The 18,456-nt window shown below is 46.0% G+C and overlaps 2 protein-coding genes across 4 annotated transcripts; one reads left to right on the top strand and one right to left on the bottom strand.

Annotated features, from left to right (window-relative positions):
* Window positions 1-2,316: 2,316 nt before the first annotated feature.
* Window positions 2,317-12,972, bottom strand: ZBTB33 (zinc finger and BTB domain containing 33). 3 transcript variants are annotated; one of them, XM_086619556.1, is made up of 2 exons: window positions 12,942-12,972; window positions 2,317-7,225 (listed from the first exon to the last, which is right to left on the bottom strand). In XM_086619556.1, exons 1-2 carry the CDS (start codon window positions 12,967-12,969, stop codon window positions 5,184-5,186), a joined length of 2,070 nt encoding a protein of 689 aa, XP_086475682.1. In that variant the 5' UTR covers window positions 12,970-12,972; the 3' UTR covers window positions 2,317-5,183. The 3 variants fall into 3 exon arrangements, with proteins under 3 accessions (XP_086475682.1, XP_086475684.1, XP_086475683.1); XM_086619558.1 differs by lacking the exon at window positions 12,942-12,972 and adding an exon at window positions 8,486-8,509; XM_086619557.1 differs by lacking the exon at window positions 12,942-12,972 and adding an exon at window positions 8,137-8,155.
* A 234-nt stretch (window positions 12,973-13,206) lies between these two features.
* NKAP (NFKB activating protein) lies at window positions 13,207-18,254 on the top strand. The gene is made up of 9 exons (XM_086619758.1): window positions 13,207-13,466; window positions 13,873-13,953; window positions 14,339-14,412; window positions 14,626-14,745; window positions 15,194-15,239; window positions 15,651-15,766; window positions 15,916-15,991; window positions 16,435-16,584; window positions 17,238-18,254. The coding sequence occupies exons 1-9, from the start codon at window positions 13,207-13,209 to the stop codon at window positions 17,410-17,412; spliced, it is 1,098 nt and encodes a 365-aa protein (XP_086475884.1). The 3' UTR covers window positions 17,413-18,254.
* The last annotated feature ends 202 nt before the right edge of the window (window positions 18,255-18,456 follow it).

Below are 18,456 nucleotides of genomic sequence, written 5' to 3'. Positions count from 1 at the left end.
GCTTACTTCAAGGATAAAAATAAGGTATTGACATTTTACTCCTTATTTCCTAAAGATTTAATTTCCTTGGCATCAGATTGTTGACCCTAATCCTCAATTGTCTACCTCTTCTTTCAACTGATGCAGACAAAGAGGTACCTAAAAGCTAAATAAATCTGGCTTTCAGAATCTGAAAGTGGAATACATGCTTGGGGAGGAAAAACAAAAATCCAGTTGGATTTTAAAGTGTGGCATCTCTCTACTTTTAATCTAAAAAAATAAATACTGTCAAAATGAAAACCAAACACTGAAGTGTCTGATCTCACTTTCGAAAGTACATCCACACTTTATAAATGCTGTTTTTAATCCTGTGCATTTGCAGAGCCTTTAGGCTAGGCTATACGTTAACCTCATCATTTCCACTGTCAAACACTAATCAGTATATTCACAAGCGAAAGGATGACACTGCTTATCCAGAAGCAAGTGTAACTTTTCTCCAGTAACAAAGAAAAATGAATGGTTGGAGAAAGGAATACAACTCATGGGATTTAAAGCAGTAGTGTATGCAGAACATATCCTGGTGACATTTTGGTTTACTATAGATAGTTAAAGTGCAGCACCTATATATTTGCGTCTTGGAAATAAGTTTATATACTAGGGTGTCATCCATTTTATATTATATTTTCCTGAATTACATCTTGATCCATGGGCAATTTCAAAATAGTCAGTACTTCTCCTGATAAAACTCCCCACAAAAATAGAATGAGAAGGACGCGTTAATATCGGAAAACATTTTTCTGCTGCATCTTTGAAATAAAAGCTAACAGTCCTGTCCCACTTCTGACAAACATACTCTACCGTTTGTGCCTGTCAGCTAAATAGGGCTAGGAGGACTAGGGGACACTACGGGGCTAGGAAACTTATGAGGGGAACATAACTTAGTGGCAGAGAAACAATTGGGAAACGATTGAGTCATTGGTTTTGAGTTGACAAATACTAAACCTAGGCAATTACCCAAATTCTCATTTTTTTTCTAAGGAATATTTAAGCAAAAATTGCATTGCTGCTTTAAATTCAGTATAAAAGGACAAGTCCATTTTCACATTTGAAAAATTACCGGTGGGATTTTCTGTTGAAGTACTCGTTTCCTTCTGCTTGAGTAAAACTAAGCGTTTAATGTAAATGCAACATTCTGCACTGTATTCATTGTTTCTATGAGAATGTCAAGGTTGTGACTCATGTGGACCCTTTTATTACTTCACCAAAGTTAAATAAAATTGTGTGACTTTTGTAAACATTTATAAATTGCATTTCACATTTTAGCAACTTTCCACTTCTACAAGCATCTTCGATGTTAGTTGAGGAATTCCAATATAATAGCATCATGCGTTTAGAATAAAAAAAAAAACAAAAAACACCAAAGCCAACCCCAAAAAATATATTTGCTATATTGGAAACTGGTGTTTCGACCAGGATTAGCCAGAACCTTTTTTCAAGTTCTGTTTTTAAAAGCCCCAGATGCCTATACACTGCATATTTCTGCAGTCCTACCCACGTAACAGGGCGCCCTGACTTCACTGTGAAGTCATTATGGCTCATTTTTTGCTTAACACGGAGGTGAATAATCCAGCCAGTGCAGTGCCAGTGTCCCCTTTACTTACTTCCATGTTTACTGTATTACTTTGGGCCTCATTCTGTCCTGATGATGTCAGCTGCTCTCTGAGGTGAGCAGAAGTAGGTGAAAGCCCTATGCCACGGAGATAAAGGCAGCTAAAACATCATTTGGTATGTTACTTATTAAATTGCATTGCTTACCTGTAGTAAGAAGCTACATAAGGTAACTAATTTTCTCCATCTTTGCCACGGTTGACCGAAAGTGTAACTCTTCCAAATCATAACTAGGGAGCAACCTGCTAAGAAGAGGAGCCCGAACACTGAGACAGCTGAAATGCACTGCACTGGTCACCAGACATGTTTATCTTGTTTTCTAGCTCGTTTGCAATGACAGTAGTAGTTGGACAGACTGCTCCACAGCAGCTCTGCCTATTCTGAGAGTAAGCGTGTATCACAACGTGCAGCTCACAACACACAGTGCAGTTTTTCACTTAATTTTCTTTCTTGGAAAGTGAAAAACTGGGGGAAAAAAAAAAAGCCCAAGCTCCAAATAAAAACACCTCCTCGTCCCCAGGGGGTTCCCTGCTATTCCCAAAGACCTGGAAAATGAAGCTACAAACTGTTGGTAATCTGACATGTTAGACTATAGTAGTTGAGTTGTCATGAAAAAGAAACATGCCACACCCATCTTTAGAATTAAACTTTTTTTTATTTTTGCCATAGAAAGCTCTAAGAACTAATATCAAGTATTGATTAATGAAAAGTAGAACACAACTTTAAAAAGTATGTTAAGGAAAGACTGTACAACTATGTACATTACAGATCTGGCAAAAATGATAAGTGTTTCACATGGAACAGTTCCTAGGCAATAGCTGTAGAACTTAAATGTTCAGTGTATACAGTCGTCAGCTTCTGCATCTTTTTATAAGCAGCATGCCTTAGCAGTACAAAATAAATAAGCAGACAGTTGTTACCTCAATATTTGTTTAATTCACATACTGGAATGCCATGGTATGACTCCCCCAAGAAACCATACAGTGAGGACGCAGCCACCATTATCACATTTTGCAGCAGATCCGTTAATGTTTTTATATGCATATAAATGACTGTGAGGTTTGCTACCACATTCTGTTGAAATTTTTAATTTTTATATAAATGCTTTTTCAGATTTCATCTTTTTCCTCCATTACCCCAAAGCCAATTTCTTTATATAAGTTTTTGCATTAAGTTAAACTGGAAGTGAAGTGTTTACAAAAACAAAACAAAAAAAAACACAAATAGAAGTGCAATAGCCAGAAATCTAAATATAAAAGCTCATGGCCCCATAAAAAGTTTTAAAAGTATGGATTTAACATGTTTCCAAACCAATAAATACTGGAAGTGAAATTAAAAAAATGCTTTACATGACCTCTGGACTTTGGATATCAAAAATCATTTCCAAGGAAAACTGAAGACCCTGAGACACATGCAAGCACGAGTCTTCTAGCAAAAATAGTTACAAAGCCCTAATTTTCCAGTTTTCCTCCAAAGAGAGACCTTTAGTAGGCACAGTTTAATTTAAGGTTTTAAATATATCAGCAGCAAATATCGATAGCCGTTACGTTTCATTATTACCGAATGTACACTTTGCAATGCAGACTTAATTCCAGATGTGCCACGTCAGTAACAAAAATAACTTTGTATTTTTATTGTCAAAAAGTTCAGGAAGTCTCAATATAGCACGCAGCCAGCTACCTCAGAGCTACTTATGTCTTCTGAGGACTATGTCTGACTGCTGAAACGCCATCTCAGGTAGCATCCAACCTGGAACATCTGAAAGCACACCCCGAAACGTTCAAAGGGGTCTGCAATATGATCTAGAAATAATCTGAAAGCACAGCCCATAACATTCGAAGAGGTCTGCAATATGATCTAGAAATAATCATCTATATCGTCTTCTTGGCCTACAAAACAGAAGTGGTGAGCATTACATGCAGAAGGTAAACAAACCCTCCTCTTTCTCCCATCATTACTCATACAGATTTCTGGTACCCTTTTTTATAGCTCAAGTCGTGTTTGAACCATTTCCTGTTTAAATGTCTTTCTGTCTAGAGTACTGTATGCCTAAAACCTTAACCTTGAAGGTCACAGGATCAAGATGCTTACTTAAAACCTGAAAAAGAAAAACCCTTTAACTGTAATTTAAGCGAGGAAAGGTTACGATAACTAACTAGTACTATGCACCACAATCTTTCTCAGTCATCTCTAGAACTTGAGCAGTTTTCATATTACCTTGCACAAATATTCGACAAGTCACTAAATCTGAAACGCTAAACTATGATGCCAGTAAACAGCTGTTTGTTTCTTCTTGGATCTACTGTTTCCTGTTCAAGTTGGACATCTAATTTATCTTCTAAGTGCCTAACCATGTACCAATTGCAAAAAGAGAAAAAAGGGGGAGGGCAAGGGGAATCCAAATCCCTGTTTCACTTAAAGATTTAGCCAAACAGGCATACGAGATTCTCAGCAGTCTCAGTCCTAAACTGATACAGCACTTACATTATTTCATAGTTTTGACAAGTAAATTTCAAAGCCTTTGGCTAAAAAAAAAGTATTACTTTTAAGTATTACTTTTTTTTTAAAAATATCAGACTGAAGCCCTTATTCTTGAAAAGCCAAAAAAAACCCCACAACCCAGCACTTTATTCCGAACTAACTACTGGTATCTTTTCCAGTAGTAAGAAAACTTAACATTATTCCTCAAGCTCTTTGAAAAGGCAAAATTATCCCCTTCCTAAGTGTTCTAAGCTCCTCCACTGTCAAGCTTTGTGTGTTTGAAGTTTTTTTTTTCCCCATTGCAAAAAGAGTAAAATGTAATGGTCCAGACACTGAATACTCTGCTCACCATACTGCCAAGTATAAATAAAGTTTGTTCAAGTTAGCCCTAACTGAGTATCTCTTGCTGGCAAGACTATTTGCATGAAGACAGATAATTCATAGTGCTTATAAAAGCCAAACTACAATGCTAGTTCAAAAACACACTACCCCAAACTACTGGATCAGTTATTTTGGACCCTTGCAGTAATGCATCGTTCACAAAAATAAATACGAGTTGTGGGATTTGGTTGTGTTTTTTTTTTTAAATGGTTCCATGTTCAAGAGACTATGATGAAAGATCTTACTGGTTTTTTGATTAACATCTAAATAGAATTCAGCATTAAAGTGCTAACATGAAAGAAAGGGTTTACACAGTAATTATGGGTACAGGAAATACCTCAATTACCTTAGAAGAAAGATTTCTAGCTCTTCAGAAGAAATTGTACCTGTTCAAGCTACAAATCCTCAGGTTTTGATCAAAATTAACATACCAGAAAACACTGCCAGCTCCTTGGAAATGTTTTATTCTCTGTGCAAGTAAACTTTCAGATGAATCACTTCCACGACCATTTGCAGCTATTCATGATCCATCTAAGTGCTACCACTTGACGACTTGGTAGAACAAGTTAACTTGTTTCCACTTTAACATTTGATTTTACAGCGATTTTAACAGCTCATTTGAAACAGCTGCAATATTTCTGCTCCGAATCCTCTTTCCAGCATTTAATGCATTTTCAGTAAGATTCCGGTATTACAAACTCAAATTCAGTACTTCCCTCTGACGGGTTTTGTTTAAAAATTGCCTCGTTTCCCTGTGGAATGAAAATGTCATCCCAGGTGATCTGTTTGGCTGGAGTGGTGGATGTTGCTCCTTCGGTGCCATCCTTCCCCGCGCCAACGCGATAAACAATCCCCCCCTCGTTGATGACGGGTATACTGCTGGAGTGGTCGGTGATGTAGGCGTACTGTCTGATCTGCAGAGACCGGCAGGGATGCAGCCGGTAAAGCTTGGTGTCCCCCGAAGGGTCCTGGCTGTGAACCGAGCGTATGTGGGAGGCCGTAATTTGGTAGTTGATGAAAGACTTGCCGCACGTCAGGCACTGGTACCTTCGCTCACCGGTGTGGTGAATTTCGTGCTTCGTGCGGTACTCTGCGAGGGGGAAAACTTTGTCGCAGTATCGGCACGGATACTTCTTCTCCCAGGAATGAACGTTGAAGTGTCTCCGCAAGCTCGTCAGGCACGCGTACGACCTCTTACACACGATACAAATGTAGTAGACTCTCCCATCCACTATGAGCTCGTAATGGTCATCGTGCTTCAGCTTCATGCGCTTCCTGTTTGAAGAGTCGCCGTCAGATGTTCTCGGCGTTTCGTCGAGCTTGGCTTCGCCTTCCTCGGAATCGCCCTTCACAGGAATGACGATGTCGTACGTGTCCTCGCCGATATTCGCATACACCTTACAGCCTGTGGATAAGCCTTGTATTTCCGTTGCTGTATCCAAGGTTATGATTTTCTGCCCTTCTGCCACATGCGTTGATGCTACACCCGAACCGAATTCCTTGTTGTTTCCAGTAAGGACATCTGAGATTTTTATTTTAAATTCTCCAGGTTTAGAAAACGGCTCTTCCGAAAATTTAACCACCTGTTTTTTCTGTACACCTGATCCTTCGGTGGTTGCTGCCTTGGGTATAGAAGGTTGCTGAACCAAAGAACTACTGCTGACTGAGCCAGGACTAGAGGAGCTAATGATATCGACATCGTCTTCAACAACCTCTTCATCATCAACAGCAGTTGCTTCCACTTCAGTTACGGAGCCGTTATTAGCTGGCTGCTGGTTCTCCTCAAGTAAATTAATCGTAGGGGTCACATGTGTTTGATGCAAGGAGCTGGCATTGAGCGATGAGTTAAGGAGAGGCTTATTTAGCACAATGATATTAGGAGTCAAATGCTGCGGCGTTGCAGAGACAAGTGATTCAGCACCTGATTGTGTTTGGTTTGGGCTTAGCTGACTGGCAGATGAAGTGAGTTTTTGAGCTGCTGCGGTGCTCGTCAAATGGGGAGAGCCCCCACTGCCACATGATTTTTGGTCAGAAACTCCAGCTGGATTCGTGCAAGGCTGGTTCTGGGTTGCAGCATTTGTATCTTTAGTACATTCTTTTGCAGGAACAATCTCAGAGCAAAAAATTACATCGTCGTCGTCATCATCTGAATCACTCACTGTAATTTTTGTGGTCTCATATTCTATGCCGCGTAAGGAGAACGACTGTGTTATAACCGGCATCCCATCCGTTACCTCTTGACTCTCTGGCCTTATTGCAGGTACTTGTGTTTCAGCATCCTTCTGACCTGGACTAGCAGCTGAAGTTTCTGAAGCACCATCTTTGACCTCGCTTGGCATGTTTTTTCCTTCGGACGGAGGAACGCCCAGATCAGCTATGAATTTAACACCCAGCTGTTGCCCTGACTTAATCAGTTCATCAAGTAAATCAGATTGAACGCTGATTATTTTGGAACTATAAATATAGTTAAGAATTTCTGCAAAAATTTCTGCTCTTACAAAGCTCAGTTCAACCACTTGCCCAGCTACGGAGAAAAGCTGGTGAAAATAAGTGCTTGAGGCCGAAAGGATGTTTCTGTGAGCTCGAAATTTCCGGTCTTCCACGATGACAGTAACATCACAAAACAGTCCATGGCCACGTTGTTCATTCAAAGACTGAAGGAGCACACTAGAATACTGTGAGTCTGTTGCAGAGATCAGTTTTTTCCCCTCCATTCCTACAAAGAGAAAGTAAAAGGCATCAATTTAGTAAAAATACAGATTTACAGTTTTAACTGCATGACAATGTTCCCACGTTTACTGCTTATTCCTTCTGTTAAAAAAAACAAACCTGAAATACTATTCATAAGCTTATATGCTACTAGCACTCTGCAAATTTGTTTCTTATTGTTATTTGTCCCTTCGCCTTCCACACAAAGTATGTGCAATTCTGAATATATCCTCTGTTCTTACCAGGTGAGGAACAGAGAAACAACTGCTTATCCCATTCAACAGCAAGGCAAGTAAGTTTGAAAACCACAACAATGCAAGGCTCGGGCCCTTCAAAAGGCTTTAAACATTGTTAGAGATTTCTTTTCAATAACGAAAACATTCTGTAAAGTGTTATAAGAAAACCTGATAACATCCACTTCATTTGTGAGCCAGACAACAAAACTTGTGCCTCCCTCTATTACCAGTCAACTGAGGTTAACGAAAATGCTACTTCCTTGCCCAGAAAAATAAACTTTTTTTTTTAACCCCTCCTCATAGATTTGCAAAGTTGCTTCGCGTCTGAAACCGAGATACCGAGGCAGCACGGTAAGATAAAAGACCTGCAAAAGTCAAACCAATCCGTCCATTGGCGCTTCCAGTCCAATGCCCTCCAACCAGCTGCCAAAAACAGCATCAAAATATAGGAACAGCGAGTTAAAGGCTCCAAGTCCTTAATTTCACTCGTAAAACTTTATTTCCGTACGGCTGGAAGGGCCGGAGGAGGCGGAGAGGCCCAGAGCGGCCGCCGCCGAGCACCGGCCTCCGCGCTGCGCCGTGCCGGTCACGGCGGCGGGGCGCCGAGCCGCGGCTGGGGCACGGCCCGCTCTCCTCCGGGGCCGCTCGCCCGGCTCCCCCCGCAGCCCCCGGGCAAGTTTACCATGAAAACGAGCGTTTCGGGCCAGGCACGCCGCCGCCGCGGGGAGGGCACCGTGGCAGGAGGTGTTCCGCGGGAGGCCGCCGGGCCCCGCCGCCGCCGGCTCCCCAGGCGGGGCAACAGCGCCCGGGCGGCCTCGCCTCAGCGAAACGGAGCGGCGGCGCTGACAGGCGGCAGGCCCGGGGAGCGGCCCGGCGGCGGCCGGAGCTGACGGGCGGCCCCTCCTCCGCCTCCGCGCGGCCAGGCCGTGCCAGCCGCCGCTTCCTGCTGGAGGAGAGCGGAGCCGGCGCCTACCGGCGGCGGGAGGGGGGAGGCAGCCCGCGGCGCGGAGGAGGACGAGGGCCCGCGTTACCTGCGCTCCGGCCGCCAGCGCCCGCCGCCCTTCCCCTTCCCCGCCGCCTGCTCGGGCCCGGGCGCCGCCCCCGCCGCGGGGCCGCCAGGGGGCGCTGCGCCGCGCTGCCCTCCCCCGCGGGCCGCGCGCTCCGCCCGAGCGCGCTCGGCTCCCTTCGGCTCCCTGACCCGAACGGCCTCGGGAACCTTCGGGCGCGCTCGGGGCCGGGGCGGGGCGGGACGGTCCTCAAGCGGGGTCTCAGGCCGGGCCCCCCGGGCAGTGCTGTGCCCGTACCTGACGGGGTCTCGCCAGCCCGGTGTCCTGCCGAGCTTCCGTGCCGCCGGGAGCGGGCTGAGGTGGTGGGCAGCTCCCGGGAGCCCCCGGACGCCGCCTGGGGCTGCACCGCCCGGGTCGCCGCCCCCCCCGACCCCGCGCCCTTTCGTGTCGGCGCCTTCGGGAGCGCTGAAGGCCGGTTACAGCCCCCAGGCCCCCCGTGTCTGGCGGGAGAGACCTCGGCACCCTCGGTCCCCAGCCCCGCTCCACCGGAGGCCTTGGGCAGCCGAGCGCCGAGCACACGGGCCTCGCGTCGGCCTTGGCAATTCCATCCTGGCTCCCAGCTGTCCCGCTCTCCTCGCCCCGAGCGAAGCCCGCCGTGAGCCCCCCAACACCTGCCTTATGCCCGCCCGGGTTGGGTACGGCTGCGGAGACGCGATGGCAGCCGGTCATTTCCCGCGGCAGCTCATTTCCTTCCTGGGGGCAGAGACCTGGCGCAGCGCTGCCGGGCGCTGACGCAGCGGGCACCTCCGCCCAGCAGCCAGGGGATCCGTAACCTGAACCCCAACCCCGCGCTCGCACCGCAGGGCCGTTTATTTCGTATTTATTTATTTCGTATTTATTCCGTATTTATTTCGTATTCTTTGCACCACAGCGGCACGTGTGGGACTCCGGCAGGAGCCGGCCCCACGGAAGGCCTTGGACAAAACGCGGCTCTCGACACGTTCGACAAGTGGTCATCGAAGTGACATAGCCACAATGCGGTCTCTTGGAAACGGTCACTGCTCACGGATGCTCAGAGAGCACCAAGATCATAAAGGTATCTTTCATGTTCGGTTACTGATCTATTCCTTATGGATTTTGTGGACTTGAACCGCAGGTGTTCTTGTTTTTTTTTTTAAGATTCAGAAACTAAAAAACATCCTTCTGTTGTGTTCGACCAAAAACATTAACAGGCCACAGCCACTGGCACAAACGACTGCAATCCCTCACTGCATATATCAGCAATGAAATGGTCCTGCCTGGCTTTACGAGCCCTTCTGGTGAGAAAACCACCTGCTGTGCTCCCTGTATTTGTACAGCGAGGAGCAGAAGTGCCTTTTCGAAGCAAACCTCCAGATCTGAAATGCTACAAAGCTGGTTTCTGTTTATTTATAAGTTTTTCCAGAGAGTTAAGTGAAGAATAAATAATAGAAAAAAAATAATCAGGGGAAAAGGTAGGCTTTTGTTCCTCATATAACCCTTCATTCTTCCTCATATAACCCTTCAATTAAGTTTTCTCCTTTGATACAGGTTCTTAGTCATTTTTACACAGGAGGTTATATTAAATGAAAGCAACACTATAGGTGTTTTAATTCTTAATGTATAATCCATTTGTGTTCTTTTTTCTCCTCCAAAAATGTCTGATGGTCCAAATTAAACTGTTCATTAGCCTTTAATCCTTGGGCTTTAAGGCATTTTCTTCTCCCATTGCCTATCTCATTGCTAAATAACTAACAGGAGAATTTACAGATCAAGGTGAGAGATGAGCACTGATTTGGAAGGCACCCTGCTCCTAAAGCATTGTCAGTTCTCAAAAATCAGGTTTCAACTGCTTACCCGTAGGCATAGAATTGCTGGCCAATTTAAAAGATGCTGGTCTAGCTGTGAGAGTTGCACCATCTCCTTGACTTTTACCTTTTTGCAGCAGCTTCTCTCTATGGCAAGTTCTTAGATATAAAATCTGAACCCCACTGTCACCTTGCCATCATCAGGGCAGGCCTAGACCTAGTGCTCTGACCAGCTTAAAAAATGTTACTGAAGCTGCCACTCAGTCCTCCTGCACCTGAAGGCAGAATATTTTTTTTTTGTCTAGCATGCACCTCTTATGTTTTGAGTTTTTTTTCTCCTCTTTTATTTTTAGATAAACCTGGAAAGCGTTTGCTGATTTGACTCACATAAAAACTTCTATAGTGATAAATTAGAAGAACCATTTTATCTAAAATATTGACCAGAAACACCTAGAACATAAAACTAAACGTGGTGTCCTTGAAACTGAAAAAAAACAAAAAAAAACAAACAGATAAGAGACATAATAGCAACTTTTATTTTGATGCATAGAAATGATCCAGAAAAGCTCTGGAATGGGGGCTCTGAAAATACGAAGTACGAATTCAAAGAAGTGACGGGTAAGCTTTTGTGAGAAGACAAAAAAAAATACGCAATTTGGTAACAAGTTTTCAGTTAAGCAATTTGAAGAGCTCTCTTCTTTTTTAAAAATACAGTCTGTGGGAACAGAAAATTCTTTTAAAGACTTGGCAAATCTGAGAGACAAAGAAGCGTTCTCTGTCATGAAAAAAATGTATTTTACATTAAAACAGATTAAATATGATAAACGGGGCAGTGAATTTCCCCTTGAGGCCTTCAGTAAAATCAAAATTCAACAGTTATCCTAGCTAAGACTACTTTTAGGGACAGAAATATTATTCCACTGTGGAATTTCAAATAAAACACCACTGTTTCTAAGAGACTCTAAAATACTAATTTCCACCATTCATGCTTCGAGGAATTTTCAGAGAGCATTTTTCCTGTCAATGCCATTACGTAAAGCCTCACATAACTGAATTTAAAGCCCAGTGATGCTTTTTATTGACATTAGTAGATGTTGCAGGTGCTGTTACGTACTGTATATATGTGCGTTGCAGAACCTTTGCATAAAAATACTTCCAATCACTTTACAATATTAAGTAACAGAGGCACAGAGTGCTCCTGAGAGGTAAATGTTTTAGTCACCATTAACATTTAGTAACCAGTGCTGGGAGTCCATAGTGGCCTGGACTTCTTCCCGGGGACAATCTGACTCCACATACCACTGGAGTAAACTCGGGCAGCCTGTGAGGAGGGTGGGGATACGGGCTGCTAAGTCTCAGGATCACCCTAGGATTCACGTTCTTCCCGAGACGGGAAGCTCAGAGAGACAAAGTCACTGAGCCTTAATTCATGCAGAATGGATTCAGCTGGCAAAAACACAGCCACTGCAGACTTCCAGCCGTCTCATTCAAATGACCCCACCGCTGATCAGACCACAGAATCATAGAATGGTTTAGGTTGGAAGAGACACTGAAGATCGACGAGTCCAACCGTTAACCTAACCCTGCCGAGCCCCCACTCAACCACGTCCCTAAGCACCACATCTACCCGTCTTTTAAATGCCCCCAGGGACGGTGACTCAACCACTTCCCTGGGCAGCCCGTTCCCAGGCTTGAACACAAAACAGCAGCCTTACCTAGTTTAATTAGGCAAGTAGTAGTCCCTGATACTCAAAACATCCACAAAACCCCGCAGCAGGGAGATACCAGGCTGTCCTCGGACAGACACAGGACACCGTAACACCACACACATATGGAAACCTCTGGTAACATCTTTGCTTTTCATCCCCGTTCTGCTTGTGGTTACCCGCATGCAAGATAGCACCTTAAATAAGCTTCCTGTCTTTACAGATTTTTTTTTTTTTTAATGCTGCTTATGATAAGTTTGGGAACTGAAATAATGTTTCACTTGTGAAAAAAGACTGACAGACATCTTTTCTAGGCAGCATTAACCAGCATGGGCTTTCCGGGATGGAGCAGCCGTCCAAAATGTCCCGTTTATGCCGAGCTCGCAGGAGCCCGGCAACATTACGCGGTGCCTCCCAGGGCAGAGCAGAAACTCGGGATTTTTGTGTTCGGGTTGTTTTTTTTTTTTGTTTTTTTTTTTTTGTAAGAAAGCACCGCTGCGAGGTCTCCAAACCGGGCACCCTGCCGGGGAAGGGCGCGCACAGAAGGACAGTGAGCGACTTATCTTAACACAGAATTTGTACCATTTTCTCCCCAAACCGCTGCTGCTCCGGGTGCTCCCTACGTGCCGCCCCCGAGACCGGCGGCCCGAACCACGACGGGCCGGGCCGGGAGGTGCCGGATTGTTTCATCGTCAAAAATCGGCCGTGAAGGCGCCGGGCGGCGCTGGGCCCCGGGGAAGGGGAAGCCCCGGCGCCCCCCCCGGTGGCGGCGGGCCGGGCCGTGAGCTGTCCGCCGGGCAGTGCTGCTGCCGGGCCGCCCTGGACAGCTCCCGGCCGCCGTCCCGCGCCCGCCTCCCCGCCGCTGGGGTGGGTACGGGCCTGCGCCGCCGCCGCCGCCGCCCCCCGCCCCCGAAGCGCGGCACCCCGCCGCCGCCCGCACCGCCTTACCGGGCACCGCCGCTGCCCGCACGTCCATGGCGTCAGGGAGCCGCCGCGGGGCTGGCCCGCCGCCGGCAGCACAAAGAGGGCCGCTGCCGGGAACGCCGCCGCCGCGGCGCCGTGTTGCCGCACGGGCGGGTGGGGCGGTGCGCCCCGCGGGCGGGGCCGCCCCGCTTCCGCCCCGCCGCCGCCGCCCGCCCCCGCCAGCGCGGGAGCGCGCCGGAAGCCGCGCGCCGCCCGGAAGCGGCTCATCCGCGGCGGCCGCCCCGCCGCTATGGCGCCGGCGTCGCGTTCCCGCAGCCCGCCGGCTGCCAGCCCCGAGCGCCGCGGCCGCAGGTCGCGCTCCCGGTCCCGCTCCCGCGAGCGCGAGCGCAACGGCCTGAAGCGCCCGAGCCACCGGCGGAGCCGCAGCTGGTCCCGCTCCCGCGAGCGCACCCCCGGCGGGCCCCGCGCCGCCGCGCACCACGGGCACCACCACGGCAAGGCCTGGCCCGAGTACTACGAGAAGGAGAAGGAGGAGATCCTGCGGCAGCGGTGAGCGCCGGCCCCGCGCAGGGAATTCCTGTTGGAATCTGCTTGGAGCAACCGGCGCTCCCGGGCAGGGCAGGGCGCCGGGCCCGCGGCTCCCGGGGGGAGGCGGCCGGACGCTTCTGTCCGGCCCTTCGGCCTTTCCTTGCGGCGGGCATCGCGCGAGGCGATCCCCGCGGCCGTGCCCGGTGCGGCGGGACGGGACGGCGCTCAGCTGGGGGGGCGCTGACTCCGTTACCCGCCGCTCCGCTGCGGCGGAGGTTTGCTTGCGGCCTCCCGGGTCGCTGCTCGTTTCTTTTTCCTTAGCGTAGCTGCTGTAGGCGATGCGAAATGGTAGCTGATGTCACACTTAAAAATGTTTACGTGCTGTGCACAGCGCACAGTGCTCCAGTGAAGGTGTTTTCCATCGTAGGAGGCTCAATGAGAGAGAGAGGATTGGAGAACTGGGGGCACCTGAAGTCTGGGGGCTGTCACCAAAGGTTCCTGACCCTGAGTAAGGCATATTCTTCCTTCTTTCTTTCCAGTTTTTATGATGTTGATTTTCTGTCAGTTTAATTTACGAAAATGTTGCATCCCCACACTAGTCCCTTGGCCGCAGTTCGTGTTGTGTCAGTTCATTTCTAAAGCGACATAACGAGATTACACTTCTTTCTCCTTCCCCCTGCCCTGCCAAATAATTCCAACATACCAGTTATGCAAGATGTGATTTATTATTGATCGGGTGACCTTCGTGTTGTGGTTCTGAAAGCAGTTCCCATGCTGCAAATCAGCTGTTTAGTAGTTTATTCCAAGTATTGTCTCAAAATCTGCAAGCATGCGTTTGGTCATACGGGTACCTTTCATCTTATTTTAAATAGCAAACTTTTATTTTTATTCAGTTCCGATGAGCATACACCAGTAGAAGATGAAGAGGCAAAATCTAAGAGTAGTTCTTCAGATTCCAGTTCAGAAGGTATTTTGTTTTGCTTACACAGCTTGTTTTGAAAACGGGAAGTCTAGAATCTGCTGTTGTTGCTTGCAAGAGTTTCGCTGGCTTTGGTAGATGGAAGCAGATGTGGTGGTCTCCAGCTCAAAGGGCAGCGTTGCTTTGGGAAGATCAGGAAGTACATATGGAGCTAGGTGATCTTTGCCTGTTCTCTAATGTTCTCTTTTAAAAACATTCTAGAGGAAAAAAAGAAAAAGAAGAAGAAAAGAAAGAAGAAAAAGCGGAAGGCATCCAAAAGAAAACGCAGGAAACGTTCTGAGGACAGCGACAGTGAGTCGGAGTCTGAGGAGAGCTCCAGTGGTAAGAAAAGAGGGTTTCGGCTAATGTGTGAAAACTCTCCTTCTGCTCCTCTGAAGGCAAAGCAACACTTCTGGCTTTTCTTGCACACTTGCAGTGTTCTGGAATTACAGAGCTGCAGCATCGATCAGATACTGTTTTCTTTCTCCCTTTTTTTGGGGTTTGCAGTGTGTTTTCCTTGAATGCTTGTGGTCTTCTGGCATCAGGAAATAGGATTTCTGAATTTAGCTCCATTGGGCGTCTCATGCCAGAGATGTATTTACTATGTTCTTGTATCAAACACTACTGCAGGTAGCTTTCTGCTCATACTTTCTCGCTATTATTGGTACCTAAACACACCACGTCTGAGACGTGGTGTACTGAGGCGTGCTGGTGGAGGCAGTTAGTCGTCGCAGTGCAGAAAACTACTGTCTCTTTTTGATAGTATATATATATACTTTCTTTTTTTCAGATGAAGATAAAAAGAAAAGCAAGAAGAGGAAAAAGAAGAACAGAAAGTAAGTTTCCAGGTTGTCGTGTGTAATTCTACCTGCTTTTGAGTAGAGGGCAGCACCACTTTCTTAGCAGGTGGTGAGAAAGGCTGAGCTCTCTTGTAATTAAGGCTGTAAATTCTGTCAAATAACCTTAATTTGATGGATTTTCTTCAAATCTACAGAACCATACTGCATAGAGGACTTGCTGAAAACGTTGGGAGCCGCTTTCTCACACTATATGAAAAGCATAACAGTGTATATATTGTCTTTGTTTTGCTGTACGGCGTTTGCTATGGAACGACAACAGTCTGTATACAGACAGCCAGTCTTCCCGTAGGTGGAAGTTGCCTTGGGAAACTAATGGCTTGAGTATGATTTCCAAGCATTTTCTTTCATCTTAAATTTTGGTAAATAGCATGTCTATCTTTATCATAGGAAGAAGTATAAGAAAAAGAAAAGTAAGAAGAGCAGGAAGGAATCCAGTGATTCAAGTAGTGAAGATTCTGATGACGAAACTTTTCAAGGGGAGGATCTCTGGATCGAAAGATCGAGTAGGTTCACCTAACTTTAAACTGGGATTGAAACTTCTTGGTGTCCTTTTTGTGAATTCTTTGTTAGGTGTTACTGCCTTGTGTAACTGTTCTGGCAACAAAAAACAATGGGCACAATATTTATCTTCCTCGTTATTTGGTTGTTGCAGAAAACACAGAAGCCGATAGCTTGATTGGGCCAGAAGCTCCCAAGACTCATGCGTCTCAGGATGACAGGCCTTTGAAGTGAGTAGCCAGCTCTAAGGGTACTTTGATCAGATCAATTGAATTAAGCCTGAGGGTTGCTGTTCAAAAGGGCTGTTATGGCAATGCGCCAGAGAAATCCTGTGCCAGAAACAGAGGTGGTACTGGTGCTAGCCTTTACCCTGGCCTGAATTCAGGTAGAAAATTCTGGTTTATGCTTTTTAGCCTTGATTCTTAGAAAATCAATTGTAAGATGCCTTTGTTCTAATGCTTTGCAGTATTGTGGCTTTATAGAGTCTTTATTACTGTTTAATCAGAAATGGATTCAACTGGTGATTTAAGATGTTGTTGCTAGTGTTAGCTGTTGGGAAGAAACAGGCCAATATGTGGGAAAGTGCTTAAAAACGAGGCTGTAGGAAATAGTGAACTCAGGCTGTCTCTATTAAAGCCTGGTTGAAATCACCACTTTTTTTTTTTTTTTTAAGCTATGGACATGCTCTCTTGCCCGGTGAAGGTGCAGCAATGGCAGAGTACGTAAAAGCAGGAAAACGTATACCCCGGAGAGGTGAAATTGGCTTGACCAGTGAAGAGATTGCATCGTTTGAGAGCTCTGGTTATGTCATGAGTGGCAGCAGGTATGGTTTTGGTTATGGTAATCGTTCAGTGAAATTTTCAACAACCACTTCCTCTGATGGCTGATTGGAAGACTGCTTCCAAGCTCTAGATGAAAACCCAGAAGAGAAAGTGCTCTGTGTGCTTGGAATAATCCACACTAAACTCCCTATTGCTATAGGTAGATGGTGAGTGTTTTAAACACACTTTCTCCTCAAGAGCAAAAATTCTTTCCAGGTAAATGTACTTCTGATTATCTTGTATTTCAAATGAGGAGATGCTTGTGTCAGGTGGCTCAAAGGTGGTGTGTTTGGACAGCAGTGGTGATGTGCTGGCTCTTCAGTGGAAGACAAATCAAAGTGTGATAGGTTGGCTGCACTTTTTCCTCTGAGTCCAACAGGAATTCCACTTAAATTTTGGTGAGCCAGCAGCTGACACCCTGGGGGGAGCTGGGGCTTCCTTCTCACTGCCCAAGAGCAGACAGCCCTAGAGTCCTGTTTCTAGCTCTGCCATGCTCCTTCCTGGGGAGGTTTGTGTGCAGTTTGGATTCTGTAGTGTAGGTATCTGCATGTAGAAGTCCCTGAAAACATTCAGGCCAGTTGATGGATGGAAGCCATGACAGGGCATTACATCCCTCTTCCTCTGCTGATGTGCACAATGTTCTCCTCCTCCACAGACATCGCCGAATGGAAGCTGTGCGTCTGCGTAAAGAAAACCAGATTTACAGTGCAGATGAAAAGAGAGCTCTGGCATCTTTCAACCAGGAGGAGAGGAGGAAACGAGAGAATAAGATCCTTGCAAGCTTTCGAGAGATGGTCTACAGAAAGACTAAGGGCAAAGAGGAGAAATAATTCTATATTTGAACAGTATACCATAGATTCTACCAAGCAGCAGCTAACCCGTTCCAGTCACGATTTGGAAAAAGCTGCAAGTGCTGCCGTGCCTTTCACCCAACAGGGCCAAGCCTCAGGAGTGGATTACTTGTATCAAGGAAACAGTGACTTTTGTCAGGTTTTCTTGGATGATTTGTTCACCATCTGCAAGGAATCCCTGTAAAGTGAAAGGCTACAAGGCAGGGAAGGCAGGAGCAGGCAGGGAAGATGAGAGGTGGCGATGTTCTGTGCTTGCTTTGAATTGGACAAGCAGGAGGATTCTGTGGGAGGGCTTTGTTCCCTGATGCTGATAAGTGTGATTTTCCATTTATTTTCGCTAATGAGAGTAGACTAGCCATCAGAAGCAAGCTACTAGTAACAGCAGCAAAAATGAAGGAACTCCTAAGTTCCTGTTTAAAATCTAAGTCTGTCCACTTTGGTGTTTTTTCATAAGTCTTTTAGTTTTATTTCTTCTCAAAACAGTTGAGTTTGGTTTGTGGTTCAAACTAGACTTGTAAATAGAAATGAGTTTGTAATTTAATACAGATGGGCTTCAGGTGCTTTAAAGCAAGCAAATCGCAATTGGGATATAAAGTAGCAGTGACAGTAATGGCAGGGTCTGATCTTCAGTCCACCAAAGCCTGTCATGAAGAAATAAGTTGCTTGCTTCTCTTTCTCCTATGTTATACATAGGTATCAGAGCAGTGGGATGCAGTGATTGGAAACCCTGGATGTACACAGGTGGTAACAGGGATGTATTCTTCAATTTATTTGAAATTTTTTTGTCTATGGAAGTGTTCTAGATTAAAACCTTATTTTAACTCCGGTGGTATTTTAATTTGGTCTGTTTCAGCACTATTAGCATGGCTTTCTTTAAATTCTGTACTCAGAGGCCTACTCCAGGCTTCTGTGGTGGTTATCTTTGATTCAACTGCATATTTCCAAGTGTAACTCCTCTTAGCCACCTTTTTCTCCCATGCTTTTAAAAACAAAGTGTTTTCTGGAGGGTTTTTTTGTTCCCCT

This window comes from Tauraco erythrolophus, chromosome 13, assembly GCF_009769465.1.
Source record: "Tauraco erythrolophus isolate bTauEry1 chromosome 13, bTauEry1.pri, whole genome shotgun sequence".
In the NCBI taxonomy this organism is placed as follows: domain Eukaryota; kingdom Metazoa; phylum Chordata; class Aves; order Musophagiformes; family Musophagidae; genus Tauraco; species Tauraco erythrolophus.
Note: the sequence above shows the minus strand (reverse complement) of the source record. Positions and strands in the feature narration are given on the sequence as shown.

Coding starts and splice junctions, on each gene's coding strand:
- ZBTB33 (XM_086619556.1), bottom strand. CDS start 12,969: ATGGACGTGCGGGCAGCGGCGGTGCCCG. Junction 7,226..12,941: donor GCGGGCAGCGGCGGTGCCCG/GTAAGGCGGTGC, acceptor TTCTCTTTGTAG/GAATGGAGGGGAAAAAACTG.
- NKAP (XM_086619758.1), top strand. CDS start 13,207: ATGGCGCCGGCGTCGCGTTCCCGCAGCCCGCCGGCTGCCAGCCCCGAG. Junction 15,240..15,650: donor AGGAAAAAGAAGAACAGAAA/GTAAGTTTCCAG, acceptor TCTTTATCATAG/GAAGAAGTATAAGAAAAAGA. Junction 15,767..15,915: donor TCTCTGGATCGAAAGATCGA/GTAGGTTCACCT, acceptor TGGTTGTTGCAG/AAAACACAGAAGCCGATAGC.